General features: G+C 40.0%; 1 protein-coding gene across 1 annotated transcript in view; it reads right to left on the reverse strand.

Moving 5' to 3' along the window:
- dner (delta/notch-like EGF repeat containing) overlaps positions 1-9,041 on the reverse strand; it is a 48,791-nt gene extending 39,750 nt beyond the window's left edge. The window contains exon 1 of the mRNA XM_028044711.1: positions 8,500-9,041. Within this exon, the coding sequence (XP_027900512.1) occupies positions 8,500-8,823 (324 nt within the window). The 5' untranslated portion in view covers positions 8,824-9,041. The remainder of the gene's footprint in view (positions 1-8,499) is intronic.
- Between the last annotated feature and the right edge of the window lie 1,996 nt (positions 9,042-11,037).

Genomic DNA, 11,037 nt, shown 5'->3' on the forward strand with positions numbered 1-11,037 from the left:
GTTTATTTGTATAAATAACACCGTCATTGGGTGCAATGCCCAGGGTTTCTGTGCCTCTCGCCCTATGACACCACCCTCCCTGTACAGGGTTACAGGGAGTGTTATAGGTTATAGGATAAGCTTAAGATCATGGATGAATGGTCTCATTAGGGATTAAATAAGAGGCAAGCACGACATCCATCACGGCAAGTATTGCAGCACTGCGATATCACTCATTTTTACACTGAACTACATACAAACCTATGGTTCTATCAGAAAAGCTGCACTGTCACAATCTGAAAAGGTCTTAAAAAACAGTAAAAACAACTCAAATCCATTCAAAGATTTGTTGGTCTGAATATAAAGCTTGAAAAAATATAATATAGGCTAAAGAGGAACAGACAGATTTCTATGAGTGTTTTCAATTTCTAAGGAATACACTAAAAGTAGAAATCAAAACGAGCAGCTGCTGCCTTTCAAGCCGGCGTTTGCTGTTTCTAACCCCTCACACCAGCCTCTCATCTGCCGTTCTCCCTCCCCTGATCAAAGGCCCAGGTGATGTGTGAAATGGAAATGACCAGCGAGTTTGGCCAAAAACTCACCTGTTCAAAGACAACAAAGTCCCTTTAACACAGGGAGACATTAACATGACCGACAGTGATAACAGCTCAAAGCAGGTTGACTCTGCTGACGGATAGCTGCTAAATTAAAGCCATCGGCAGGGGTTATAAACAGAGCTGTAATATTGCCGCATTTATCAAAGCATCTGCTCCACGTGGAGGAGTGTGTTTTCCTTTGTGATTTGTGCTGCTGTTTATCAGCTTTGTATGCATTGATTTTAGGAGGAAAATCTTCGCCTTTCACACATTTTCTCAGTTTTTCTCACTTTATGGCTAAAGCCAGCGATGTGTACAAGAAATCTTCAGGAATTGACCTTAATATGTATCGTAACCTAGCTGCCTCCAAGACACCCAATAAACACCTTTAAATTTTATCATTTTGAAAACAAAAACTTGTGTTTTGTTCACATTTCATGTGGTAAACAAGCACAAATTAGAACATAATTATTAAGAAGAAAGAAAACGGTTTTCTACATTTTTAGAAAGGGGGAATCTGAGCGTAACATGTTCTAGTATTCAGTCTCCTTGATATGTTTCCGTATAGATTTAACTAAAACCACATGCCCCTGGGCTTCTGACTCACAGGCTTTGTATATCAAACAGAGCAAAGACTTGGATGAGCTCTGAGCTCTGCTTAATTGGATGTAGCTCAGGCTGCATCTGCTGCCGAGGAGAAGATGGTCGTGGGAGAAACAAAAAACAAAAAGCTGACCACCAAACACACAAGCACACGTTTTCTGACAACCACAATGGGCTTCAGGACATGGCTTTGTTTATTCTCTGAGTGCTGTCAGCAGAGGGACTTTCTTTAATGGGATGTGTGTACTGGAGCCTCATTACACACTTTCTCTCTTTGGGAGAGAAAGTCTTCATGTCACTGCGGTCTAATTAACACTTCTTTTTCAAAACAGTTACAGTGTGAGTAAAATAATCTCTGGTGAAAAGTTTCTCACTGCATTATAACTCTCACACTTGTGAAAACTGAACAAAAAAACAACAATTCTGAAATGTGAACTTCATAATTTGTTCCAAATCAAAAACACTCCGCAACTGAATCTGATTCTTTGATACTGTTGAGGCAGCATCAAAGAATCAGATACACTTTAGCAAAATTTAAAAGACCTAACTTTTAGTTTTAACCAATGACAGATCCCATGTGTCATGCACCAAAGAACAAAATCCAACCACTTTGTAATCTTTTGAAAACTGGAATAGAAGCACCTAGAAATGTCATAGAATAGATGGAAGATTATAAGAAAAGTAATCATTTACTCCAATGGAGAGGAAGGTAACTATCTCAAGATCATCATCATCTTTATGAGACTCTCGATGCTCAACAGTGCTTTCAGTCAGAGGCTTCTTCAGACTCTGTCACAACCCTTCGGTGTTTGGTTTCCTGTCTATTTATGTTAGACAGGTCTTACTATATTCTGTTACTTTCTCCGTGTTCATAATGGTGCTGCCATATCAGTTCATTCCTTTGCGTTTAGCTTCTTATTTTATTCTTGTGTTCCTTGCACATTTGAATCTATTTTTTTAGATTATTGTCAGGCCTATTCTCAATTGGTTTGTGGATCTGTAGATCTGTATCAAGTGTTAGTCTCCTCCTTCAGTGTTCCTGCCTTCTTCCTGCCGTGACTGTGCCACATTTCCTTTCGTTAGGTCAGCTGGATCCTTTGTCACTTTTCTCCCTTGCCTCAGTATTTAAGCTCTGTTTTTCATTATTCATTGCTGGATTCTTCCGTTCCACTGCCTGTTTCCACGTCCATGTTCATGCTGTCTTAACCATGGTTCAAGCTCTGCATGTTTTCTTTGTTACTAAGCCTTCACAATGTCTTTTGCAAGTGACTTCCTGCATCTTTGTCCTGCTTGCAACTGCACACAAAAGATCCACTAACTTACTGGCCGCTATTGACCTATCATTCCTGCCACTCTCTACAACAACTCTTTGAAGAAACATGGATAATATAGATTTAATTTGTCTTTTGGGTTAATAAAATATTTCTGAACTGATCTGGGTTGAATTTGAAGTTATAACTTAACCTTGCAAAATCAGCAGATTTGAATATTTAGATATATTTTACTTCAAATCCAGTTTTACAGATAATTACAACCAAAACCAAAAACCAAAAAGATGACTTTGATAAAGAAGCAAACTTTTTTTTTTTTATTGGGCAGCTCTTTGTAATTCAGGACACTTTTAAAGGTTACATCCTCCAGCACCATTGACTCAAAGAAGGAGGGTGGCAGCCTCCAAAACACATCGAGGCATCGTGGAAGTGTTGCTCTTTACCTTCACACTCACACACATCTGGCATAGATAAGAGTGTGACACTGCTGAGCTGCTTTATCTGTACCTGTGTGGATATTTTGAGCCCTCAATGAAACCCTCTAGTGGCAAAAACAACAGAACAGAAAACGTCTATGCATAGTCCAAACAACGCGGAGGGGGGAAAAAAAAGCTTTTTGTTATGCAGCGTATAATATAGGCAGTGGATTTGTCACATCATCCCACTCATGGTTTGTAAGACTTCTGTGAAAGAGAGAAGAAACAGACTTAAGCATCAGCTGCATAGCAACATAAAAGTGCTGAAAAATGCACATCAGATGTTCCATTAAAAGATTAATGATTGAAGCACCGGAGTCTCACGGTGGGATCACGACTGCTTAAATCTGTTCTACCCAAGCAATATTGTATTCAGTGGTATGTCATTGAGTGTTAATTAACTCCAGGAACATGGTGATTAAGACAGAGACATTACGCAGCACAAAACTAAAGCAAAACTTTTGCTTTTGGCTTTTATTTAGAGCAGCTCAGCATTATAAAATGTGCTAAAGACCTTTAGCTTTAATGAATTCAAAGTAGAGACTCCACAGTAATTGGTGAGTGTGTAAGAAACTGGTAGGCAGATTTTGTTACCTTGGGAAAAAGCCAAGCAAGCATTTTATGTTTGAGTCTTTTTCTTCTCTTTTATTAATTCTAAGTTTATCCAACCATATGCACACTGTAGCTCTCACTGAGAGAGAGAACAAATCTGTTTTTACACAAAACTGCAAAAGGTAAAAACAAAAGAAACATCCAAAAATCAAAGCAAGAAGCATTACGGCTTATTAAAGATTCATCAAGACTTCAAAATCAGTTAAGCTCTGGCTAAATTTAGTTGGTCGCCTGTAGATCAAATCATAATTTAATATGGATGACGTTATTTTGACTATCTCTGTTCGTACATCTCATGTTTTGTCTGTTTTTTCAAAGGTTAATCAAACTCCTGCTTTGAGCATGTTCAGCTGAATATAGCTGTTAAAAAATATTTGGGCAAACTGCAAAATTTCAACAAAAAAGATTTTTTTAAAAACATATGGAGGAGGCTTGTGAAGAGGAGCAGGGTTGAGAGAAATGGCCTGACTTCATAATAAAAGACCTTTAATGATCATTTTGAGCCAAGTTGTTATAAGACCCTTACGGTCCAGTTTATGCCTCCCATAAAGGCCATTTTCAGCTTCCAACGATGTTTCCTGCTGCTTCGCTCACTTCTGCTGAAAGCAAGGCAGACAGATCTATAATCAGCCCAATTCGGCCTATTAAGTTCACCATGCATGCACCTGGAGCACAGCCCATACCATCACCATCATCCCAAACAACAGCAAAGGGAAGAGGAAAGACAAATTTACATTCTTTGGAAGTCAGAAAGACAGAAAATGTTGGCCTGGTATAGTATGAGTTTAGACTTCATGCGCTGCCACTGTACTGGTGAATCAGTAGCTATTTAAGCTTATACAAACTGAATTCGCTTCTTGAATCATCTAGTGAAAAGCAATCAAACCAGTTAAAGTTCTGAAGATGATCATCATCTGGTTCAGCTTCTTATAGCATCTGTCATTGCTTTAGGGTTATTAGAGTTGAAAAACAGCAGGATCTTTGTGAAAGCCCATTAATTACCTTGCTGTGTTTTCATAGTCAGTGTAATTTCTTTTTAGCCAAAAACATAAAATAACAGGTCAGTAAAATTAAGTAGTTCTTATATGAGGCTGATTCAGTGAAACAAGGTAATGGAAAAGAAAATTAGCCTTAAAAGTCTGTTAAGATCATCATAAACCTTCCAACTCATCAGAGCGCTGATGTGTTCAGGAAGGATTATCCTCCTGCAGCCAAAGTACCATTTTCAGTGCATTCAGTCAGAACAGAAAATATGTTTCCCTAAATGTAGATTCATTTCTTCTGCCAAGATCTGCTGCTTATATATACCTGAGTGGCTAAACCCAGCAAGACCTTTTTGTTGTAGAACAAATTGCTGTTTCGTACAGCAACAACTTCACTGTGCAGCAGAATGAAACAACCAAATCCGTCAGGGGAGCACAACAGGCCCTTCAATAATGAATAACCGAGAGGCTGAGGAGCTAATAATGCAGAGAAAGGCCAGTCGCAGTGAATTCCAACCGGACAACTCAGGGGATGCCGTCCAGAAAACGGTGCCGGCGGTTATTAAAAAGCAGCAAATTTAACAAGGAGAGTGGGTTTGTTTTCCCTCCTGGTGCTCAGCGGCGAGGTCTGCATGTGGCTGCTTTGATGATTTCTGCAGCATGAAGCCCAGCCAAGGAGGGAAGTCACAAAGCCGGGACAGCAGCCAGAAAAGTTTAATAATGCTGCAAACTTTCCTGAAATCTGCAGACTTTTTCATCTTCATTTTCAATATTTGTTCAGGATCAAATGCTCCTGTTTGACACAAATCAGCACATAAACCCCAACAATTTCTCCTTCGCTCATGGAGCAAATGTGTTTCTGGAGAGAGCAAAATGATTCAAACTCAGGTTGGCTACTAAAACCCAACTGACTGCCGCTCTAGTTTCCATGGTGAAGAGATGGACCGAAAAGTGGAGCGAGACAAAAATCGATGAATCCCCTAAGTCCCAACTCAGTGCTTGTGCCAGACCTGAGCTTCAGTGGCGCATGAGGGAGCATTAAGCTAGAGTGGTGTTGTTATTTATGCAGCAGAAGAGAAATGTTCGTGTCCAGCTCGAGCATCGATGGCTGCTCTCTGTTGAGGCTCTCTTTAAAGTATTCCCATGGTGCACACGACGTCCAATATGACCTCAGGACGTCACTGTCACCATCCTCAGTAGTTTTATTAAAGCAGGCTGCAGAGGTAACAGCTCTATTCTGAGAAGCGGTAAGACACAAAGACCCTCCAGCAACCTGCTTTAGTTCTACAAGCGAACCACACACAAAACACACACATGCATCGCTGCTAACATGTTGCCATTCACTCATCACTGGTAAAAATATTCATATTGTTTTTATGTTCTAAAGAAGCGTTTGGAACATTTTATCAGTGAGTGGAATGATTATGAAACAAACTAATTTAATGACTTATAAACATTATTTGAATGCACAATTTTTTGATTATTGTGGATTTTCTTCGTTCCACACTGGATCAAAATTACACATTCAGGCTCAAATATGTGTATATGCCTCCATTAATATTTACTAAATTTCCCAGGACACGCTAAGCTTGAAGAGGACCAGACAGCAACCAGAAGGGTAACGATGATAATAACTTAGTGAAAAAAAAAAATACTTTCACAACTGGAGGCACAGAGGGAGAACCAAAGAGAGTGAAATGAAGACAGAAGGAAAATAACTGGTATGGCAGGAGGACTTGAGAACAAGAGGATCTGACAAGGGATGACTGAGACAGAGAGGCTTATAAATCCTGACAAGGGAGACAAGTGCTTTAAAAAAAAGTAAAATTTACTGACACAAGCTTCTGGCCATTAAGGTCTCAGCATAGTTCTGTGTCTTTTTATTTACCATCTTTTTAAGCATAATCAACAGACTTTCAATGAGGTCAAGATCAGTCAAGAAGCCTAATATTGATGTTTCAGCCTATTCCAAACTTTTATTTTATTTTATGTGTGGTTCTGTTAGAAAACCCAAATCCAGCTCACCCACAGAGGGAAGAAAATTGGTAAGCATTTTAATGACCAGCTCAAAAAAAGCTAAAGTATTGACCTGCTATGATGCGGAAACCACAAAAATACAAAAGCTGCTGTCGACACTGAACTTAGTGTAAAATTAACAGAGGCAGAGGGGTGCTGACCGAAAATAATCCGTTGCTTTACAACTGATGCAGCCAAGCTCGAGTAAAATTTACATCTGCACATATGGACAGATCACATGTCTTATTTTATGGAGATTGTACTTCAGGGATACAATTATAGCAAATTTGCTACGACAGTGGTCTGTAACTTGCAGCTCGGGAGTTTCTACAATGACTCGTAATAAGTTTGGCTAAAAATTTAAAAGAACCAGACAATGATTTTAAATATAGATATAACAACTAATGCGGGTTTTTAACCTTTTTCACAAAGAAAAAAAATGCTTTTAGATTTGTTTTTCTTTTACTTTCTTTTCTTTTGCATTTTTCATACCACAGAAAAAATAAAATCCTTTTTTTAACTTTCATTTTAAATCCTGAAAGCAGAAATAAAAGTTCTTTAAGTACATATTTGTCTAAATTTATAAGATGTATTTTTTCAAAAACGTCATGTGACATTTGTGACTCTAAATTTCTTTTATTTGACTGTCCTGAGAGCAAAATGGCAAGCCTTTCAAAACTAAGAACATCTTATGAACCGTTAAGCATGGTGATGGTAGCATCATGCTGAGGGGTTTTGTTAGTTTGTTTGTTTGTTTGTTTTTGCCAGAGGTAGAAAGAAAAACTAAGCTCTTAAATTTTAGCAGAGACCAACAGATTGATGACCGAAACTTTGACACAGTGTCCCAACAGGACAGTGAGGTATTTTAGTTAGTGGAAGTAAATCATATTTGAGTCAATCTGTAAAATTTTGATCAGAAAAAAACCCCCACAAAGAAATCAAACTTCACACAGCCTGTGTATGCAAACGTAAAGAAGAGAGCTCAAGCAGAGGAGGGGGAGGGTTTCATCTGCCACCTGTTGGATGATTGTGCTAAAATCCAGTCACCTTGGCTTCTCCCTCCCCTCTGCTGCAGCAGCCTCATTTATTCCCTTCCTTGCTGCTGGCGGATGCTCTCGCTCACCCCAGCTCAGCATGACTCAGATGCCCGGTGCTGTAGTGACGTTCAGCCAAACTGACTCTCTAAGAGCCTCAAGTAAAGCTCACGCAGTCGCGGAGCGATGGAGAGGGTTTATGAGAACGTCGATGAGGTGCTAAATCAGAATGAAAGAGGTCTGCATCAGAGCTTGTAGCGCCTTTGAACACATAGGAAAGCTAAGAAAAATAAGAGTCTCTACAAATGAGATGTGATTCAAGGTGTCACTGGTCAACAGAGTAACAGAGCCTCATTTGAAGGTGTTTTGATGAAAAATTGAAGACCATTATCAAAATAAATGCACTATTTATTTTTGATTAACACCAATAAGATCTAGTCAGTTTGGCATTCCTGATCTTTTTCTAGCAGGGCAGTATTTAATCTAAATCATGACTGTCCAGCTGGAAATCAATAGATGCACTTCAGAGTCGGCCCTTTGGCCTCGATATCTGCTCCTCGAAGAGTTAATAAATTCTTGCATGCATGATTTATCTGATGTAACTTTGTGCAACTATAAACATAAAGCCTCTAAAAGAAGGCACTGACTCCTCAATAGGTTCTAGTTTGCCAAACATTCTGTAATATTTTCTCTCTGAAACACACACACACATACACAGTTTCCCTTTTGCATCTTTCTGCTGCTGCTCTTCCTCCCTGTTTCCACAGCAACGCGGCACTCGACTCCATGTCTCAATGACCACACATGCTCCCATGAAAAAAAAAAGAAAGGAAAAAAACACTTGCAAACAGCAGGACGTGTGTAACAATCTATACTTCATGGCACATATGCAGCTCAAAGCAGAGATGAAGAGCTTAGCGGCTTCATACCTCACAGTTGCGTCCAGTGAAGCCCTGGCTGCAGGTGCATGTGTACTCCCAGCTGCTCTCCAGCCTGAGCGGAGGTGGGAGGGCAAGACAGAGCCCCCCGTTGAGGCAGGGCAGGCCTTCGCAGGGGTCCGGGCGAGGTGTGGGTTGGGTCGGGCTGGGCTCGGCCGGCGAGGGGGTGTCCGGAGCCAGCTGGAAAAGAGAGGGGACACTCTGGACACCTCTGCCCAGCAGCAGCAGGAGAAGCAGGGGGAAGGTGAGCTTCCAAGCAGCCTGGACGTGACGGCAGGAGGCAAGCGCCGGCACGATGGAAACACTCTTCCGCATCCTGATCCTCTTACTGTTTTCTTTGTGTGTGTGTGTGTGTGTGTGTGTTCTTGAGAGATTCTGTTAGTGCTCAGCTGCAACTGTGAGAGAGAGAGGGAGAGAGAGGAGAGTGAGGAAGAGGAGGAGGAGAAGGAGGAGGAGGCTGCTGTTGATCCTCAGCTGTGTGCAGGAAGAATGACCTGCTGCTGGTGCCAGGGCTGAGGAAGGAGAAAGTAGGGATGCGGGAGGAGAAGGAAAAATAGGCTATTGGCTCTTGTCTCTGTGTGAGTCACAGTGACGATGATCACTGACGACACTCAAGCACCCTCCTACCCCCTCCCTACAATCACCTTCATGCACACTCCTCCCTCTCTTGTCTTTCACACACTCTTTGCGCCGAGTACAGCCTCCTCATTTGGAGTCTGATCATTCATGACTTCTAAAAGGCTGGGTTTAAAAAAAAAAAAAAAAAAGACAGAGAAAGCCAGGAAAACAGAGACGGCAGAGATAAACTTCAGCTGGTTTCCAGCTTATTGGCTTTAATTAGAAGGTACTCAGTACTGAAAGACAAAAAAACCAAAACATTTACAATCAACCTTTTCTTATTTCAATTTCACTAGCTGCACCTATGCCTGGTGACTGCCAGAGATGTTGAACCACAGAACCTGACAAGAGGAAGAAGGCCAAAACCTCTAAAAGAGAAAAACATCGAGCTCTGATCGCATTCAAGACCAGAATAGAAACAATTCATTGGCATCTATCTACAGTATCTGTAAAGGGTTTTAAAAAAAGCCCATAAACAGCTAAAATTATTCCAGCAAAACACCAGTGACTAAACTCAGAGGTCACAAAAGAACCCAACATGACATCGAAAGATCTCAATTAAGGTCAGAGGTTATGTTTCAAAAATAACAAAGACACTCAACAGAAACGACATCCATGGGAAAGTTCGAAGGTGAAAACTCTGCTGACCAAAAAGAGCACAAAGTGCTGTCCAAATAAGACATCTTGATGCTCCACAAGAAGATTCAGAAGACGTAAAAGTGAAACTTCCTGAAAGTGCCAGGAATAACAATAATGTTAAGAATAAATTCCAAAATATTCTCCACAAAGACAATGCCAAAACAATTTTAGAACATTTTTTACTGACCTAAAATTAAAAGTCAGTAAATGTACCTGTGAATCATCGTAGGTCTGAAACAAAAATAGCATTTTGCCAGGTTTAATAAATCTGTGAGCCTCAGACTGCTTCTGAATGAGTAATCTAGAAATTTGTGGCCGTGTTTACTATTAAATTTAAAATAAATATTTTTATTTTAAGCATTTAAATATGCTGGAAGCTTATTTAATAAAAGATAAATACTGTTTGTTGTACTGAAGTTACTTTAATTTTGTTTTTTTTAACATCTTCATATGAACCAATCACCAGAGTTGTCACCCAAATGGAGACTATTTTTGAATTGTTATTAGGAGGTGCAACATAACAACATAATAGGGGGAAGAAATTGACCTTGGGTTTCACTTTGGACAACTCTGCTCTAAAAGAACTGGATAAAATGTTCTGTATTTCTCAGTGTCTGCCCAGTCACAGGGGATTGGATATTTTCCTTTTGTGAATTTGCCCAGTAGGTGGCGGTATATAGTCAATCAAAGCCAATGAAATCTGTATGGCGACAGGAATAAAATCAACATCCAAAGCTATACAAGACAACAGTTATATATATAAATATATATATATATATTCCCTGCAGTGACCATTAAACACAACAGCTTCACAGCAGGAGTAACTTGGCAACGGATGTGGAAATCAGTTTTTTTCCATTGTCCTCATTCAGACATTCAGGCTCCGTCAGGGTGGATGGAGAGTGTCAGTGTGAAGATATTATTAGCTCCCTCCTGAGATGCTTCACCCTGTTCAGGACCAAACTCCAATTGGGACAGTTTCACTCTTACTGGTGCAGCTCTGTTTACATTCTGACATCAGAAGACATAAATCTTAACCTTCCAGTTGACTCGTATCAAACCGTAGGAACGTCTGAATGAATAAAAGGAGAGGATCCAGGGATTCAGGTGTGAGTGAGTATGGAGTTTTGTATGAAAGGAAACTTGACTCATATATATATTTTAAATAAAACATTATGGCGCAATATGGAGGTGCTCAACAAGAACCTGTAGGTCAAAAACAAACCATGTTGAGCATTTTTTATTTTCTTTTTGAACGCTGCAAGTCAATGT

The sequence above is a fragment of the Xiphophorus couchianus genome, chromosome 18 (genome assembly GCF_001444195.1).
Source record: "Xiphophorus couchianus chromosome 18, X_couchianus-1.0, whole genome shotgun sequence".
In the NCBI taxonomy this organism is placed as follows: Eukaryota; Metazoa; Chordata; class Actinopteri; order Cyprinodontiformes; family Poeciliidae; genus Xiphophorus; species Xiphophorus couchianus.